At 37.1% G+C, this 4,868-nt stretch overlaps 1 protein-coding gene across 1 annotated transcript; it reads right to left on the bottom strand.

The window, feature by feature from the left end:
• Positions 1-4,014: 4,014 nt before the first annotated feature.
• Positions 4,015-4,422, bottom strand: LOC141500470 (large ribosomal subunit protein eL27-like). Its single transcript, XM_074203651.1, has one exon. It carries the CDS (start codon positions 4,420-4,422, stop codon positions 4,099-4,101), a length of 324 nt encoding a protein of 107 aa, XP_074059752.1. The 3' UTR covers positions 4,015-4,098.
• Positions 4,423-4,868: the final 446 nt, after the last annotated feature.

Below are 4,868 nucleotides of genomic sequence, written 5' to 3' on the forward strand. Positions count from 1 at the left end.
TACTTTTTTTCCTGTGGCTATGGATAGCCTTGATTTCTTCACCAGAAAATAATTCATATTTTTGATCATTTGTCAAGTGGGGAATGATTCTTACTTTTATGAATTTGACTTAGTTTATATGCTTGAAAAATATGGACTTTAGATAATCCTCTCAACAGATTTGGCTCAAAGAGGAAATAATATATATTCCTAACTGGGTTTAGAAATTTATCCTACCCTAGAGGAAAGAAGGAGGAGAAAGGGTAGAATGAGGCAAGCAGCAATCAGAAGCAAAGCATTTCTGAGGAGGGAGAAGTGGAAAGGAGAAAGGAAAACACAAATGGGGGAAGATAGGATGGAGGGAAATAAAAAGTTTTAAAACTAATGCAACCAAATTAGAAGGAATTCAGAAAGCTGAGAAACAATTCACAGTTAGTGAAAGGATTCATTTCTAAAATATATAGAGAACTGAATCAAATTTACAAGAATGCAAGTCATTCCCCAATTGATAAATGGTCCAAGGGTGAGAACAGGTCGTTTTCAGATGGAGAGATTAAAGCTAACTATAGTCATATAAAAAGTTCCAAATCATTATTGACTAGAGAAATACAAATTAAAACAACTCTGAGGTAAAATCTCACACCTATCAGATTGGCTAAAATGACAAAACAGGTAAATGCTTGATTTTGGAGGGGATGTGAGAAAAATGGGACAGTAATGCACTGCTGATAGATTGGTGAAGTGATTCGACCATTCTGGTGAGCAATTTGAAATATAACCAAACAGCCTGAAAACTTCAGTCTTTGATTTAGCAATACTACTACAAGATCTATATATCAAAAAAAATCATTAAATGGGGAAAAGTCCCACTTATATAAAAATATTTATAGCAGCTCTTCTTGTAGAGGCAAAGAATTGGAAATTGAGGGGATGCTCATCAATTGAGGAAGGCTGAACAAGAACTGAACAAGTTATGGTATATGACTATAACTTTTGTTCTGTAAAAAATAAAGAGTTGCCAGATTTTAGAAAAACTTGGAAAGACTTGCATGAACTAATGTTGAGTGAAGTGCATAGAACTAGGAAAACATTGTACACATAAAAACAACATTGTGAGATGATAAACTAAGATGGGCACAGTTCTCTCAACAGTTTAGTGATCAAGGACAATCCTGAGATTTGCTAAAGAAAATGTCATTCACATCCATAGGGAAAACTATGGAGTCTGGATTCAGAGCAAAGCATACTCTATTCCCTTTTAAAATCTTCCTTTATGTTGTTTCTTTCTCTCTAATGGTCTCTCCCCTCCCAGTTCTATTATTCTTTCCCAATATGCCTGTTATGAAAATATGTTAAACATGATTGTACATGCACAGACTGTATATCAGATTATTTGCTACCATGGCAGTATTTTCTACTTGACATGGAAAGTTTGGAATTTGACTTTCAGATTCCTGGTTGTTTTCATTTTGGTATCATTTTGGTGATTGATGCAACCTTTCCATTTCTATTTTACCCTCTTTTAAAAAAGGATATCAGGGAAATTTTCTTGTAAGATGTTTGGGTTCTTTTTTTAAATCTGGTTTTCATTTTAAAATTCTCTTTCCTGGATCTGTTTTTCAGGTCAGTTGTTTTTCCTAGTAAGATATTTATTGTTTCTTGATTTCTCATTAGTTTCTATTTGCTCAATTCTAATTTTTAAGGAATATTTTCTTCAGTGAGTTTTTGTATTTCTTTTTCCATTTGGCCAATTATACTTTTTTAAGTCATTCTTCTCATTGACTTTTTGGACCTCTTTTACCATTTGATCTGGTTCATTTTTAAGGTGTTATTTTCTTCAGGAATTTTTTTGTGTTTCCAAACCATTGACTTGTTTTTTATGATTTTCTTCTATCACTCTCACTTCTTTCCCCAATTTTTCTTCTCCCTCTCTTATTTGATTTTCAAAAAATTTTTTGAGCTTGTCCATGACCAAAGACAAATTCATATTTTTCCTTGGAGGTTTTTGAAGTAGGAACTTTGCTTTTTTGTCTTCTGAGTGTGAGTTTTAATCTTCCTAGTCACCATAGTAACTTACTTTCTATGGTTAGATTTTTTTCTGTTTGTTCATTTTCCTAGTCTATGACTTGATTTTAAATCTTTATTAAAGGATCACTCTTTTTTCATGGTGGAGGGTGCACTGTCCCAAGCTTCTGGAGTTTTGTGCAACTATTTTTAGAGATATTTCTAGGAACCTACAGGGTTTTAGTTCTTCCAAGGTGCTATGATCTAAGCAGAGGTGTGTTTGCTTCTTTCCTGGCTTGTGCTATGGTCTGTGAGTAACCACAAACACTTTTTTCTGTCCTGACTCCACTGTGGTCGCAAGCGCTTGTATATCAGTGCTCTTTCTCACCCTGGGACTGCTTCCTTGTATGCAGCTTGGGCAAAGCAACAGAGTCTTGCCTCATTGTTAGCAAAGAGACCCATGTAATCTCCTTCTGACCAGTTGTTCAAACCCCTTATCATCTGTAGACTGAGAGCTCTGGAAAGAGCTACTGCCATTGACTTTCAAGGCTTGCTCCTGGTTTGCTGGGGCTGGTCTGTGTTGACACAGGCTGCTATGGATTATGCTTCACTCTCATCCTGCTGACCTTCTAAGTTGTCTTTGGCATCTGTGGGTAGAGAGGTCTGCAAACTGCTATTGCTATCAATAATTCAGTGTGTGCTGAATGGCACACCTCTCTCACCATGTTGCAAAAGACCTTTTCTGATGACCATTTAAATTTCCTTGGGCTGGAAAATTGTTTCACTTCATCTTTTTTCGTGCCTCTTTAGAATTTATTTATAATTATTATTTATAGATATTTGGAAGGGTTTGGAGGAAGAATTCAGGTGAGCCTTAGCTTTTTCTTTACTGTCTTGGTTCCATCCCTGCACTCCCCACTCAAGTCTAATCTTATATTTCACTCCAGAAATCCATCACTGAATATTTCAATTTCATATTCCATATGTACTTTTTTATTTTTATTTTTTAAATTTTACTTTTATTTTTTGCAAGGCAAATGGGGTTAAGTGGCTTGTCCAAGGCCACACAGCTAGGTAATTATTAAGTGTCTGAGACCGGATTTGAACCCAGGTACTCCTGACGCCAGGGCTGGTGCTTTATACACTGTGCCACCTAGCCGCCCCAATATGTACTTTTTAAATTGATGTTTCCCATTGTGGAAATTCCATCTTCCAATGGAGATCTGTAACTCATCAGTAGCCTATATAGCTTGGGTCCTATATAGTCCTAAAATCTGCATCTGATCATGTCACTCCACCTCTTATTTAATAAATTTCAGTAGCTCCCAGTTGCTTCCAGAATAAAACATAAAACTCCTGTTTAACCTTTGGAGCGTTTCATGTCCTGCCCCATCCCCAACCTTCCAAGTTTCTTACACTTAATTATTGGTGCTCTTTGAATCCATCCTCCTTACTGTTTCTGGAATAAGACTTTCCTTCTCTCAAATCCAGGAATTTTCTATGAAAATTCTCTTTACCTGGCATTCTCTTTCCTCATCTTGCCTCCTAGCTGCCCTGACTTCTTTCAGGCTCCAGCTAAAATCCTACCATCTATCTGATCCTTCTTAATTCTAGTGTCTTTCCTACTTGATTGTCTCTAATTTATCCTGCATAATTTGCTGTTATACAGTAGCTTGCGCTTTGTCTTTCCCATTAGCCTCTGAACCCCTTGAGAGTGAAGACTGACTTTTGCCTTTTTTTTAATCCAATGTATTTTGGAGTGTCTGATACACAGAAGGCAAATAATTAATGGATTGATTTGTCTAGGGTTAAATAGTTAATATATGTCATAGGGAAGACTTGACCCCAGGGACTTCTTGACCCTCTTGTATCATGTTGGTTCTTACTTTATAAGTAACTTCAAGAAATCTTGCCCACAGTCTTTTCCCATCTTTGCCTTAAATGCCTTGCTTGTCCCAATGCTTATTTGGCTGCATTCTTGCCATATATATTCTTTTTAAAAATTTTTAATAAACATTTTATTTTTTGACCAACATAGTAGTTCTAAAACTGTAGCTTCTGGAAGAACCACTTGCATTTGCCTGTCTTGTACCTTTCCTCAAACTTGACCTTAGCCTACCTCCTGGCCTTCCATTTCAGTGCAGGGTCATGGAACACATCTTTGTTGACAACTGTTTTGTCCAATGGGATATCCACAGAATATCTGGTGAGTATGAGATGGTTGCAGTTATAAACCTTCACAAATGATTTGATTTTTGATCTCTTGGCAATCTTCTTTTTGTCCATTGCTGCTGTCACTTTGTGAGGATAGTAGTCAATACCTGCCACCAAGGCATGGCTGTAGGGCCTGTCAGAAGTCCCATCAATGTTCTTCACAATGACAGCTTTGTGCCCTGAGTACTGTCTGGCCAGGACCAGCACCACCTTCCCGGGTTTCATGAACTTGTCCACTTCAACTCGAAGAGAGATGCTCCTTGAGCCAAAAGGAAGGGAGCACACTTCTGGGGACCTTTCACACTGGGTTGGTTGATGTCCTTGCCATATATATTCAATGGGAAAAGATTGATCTTTAGACTTTCCTGGTTGTGAGTATCCTTCCTACTCCACTAAAAAAAATATTTTGTATTTTTTTGGATGTATTTTGACTACTGGAGAAGGAAATGGCAAACTACTCTGGTTTCTTGGTCAAGAAAACCCCAAATGGGGTCACAAAGAGTCAGACATGAATAATCAACTAAGCCAGACAATAAAAAGAACAACAAAAGTGGTCATTGGGCAGCTAGGAAGTGAAGTGTAAAGAGTAATAGGCCTAGAGTTAGGAAGACTCATCTTTATGAGTTCAAATCTGGCTTCAAACACTTCCTAACTGTATGATCTTGGGAATG

Source organism: Macrotis lagotis, chromosome X (genome assembly GCF_037893015.1).
Source record: "Macrotis lagotis isolate mMagLag1 chromosome X, bilby.v1.9.chrom.fasta, whole genome shotgun sequence".
NCBI lineage: Eukaryota > Metazoa > Chordata > Mammalia > Peramelemorphia > Peramelidae > Macrotis > Macrotis lagotis.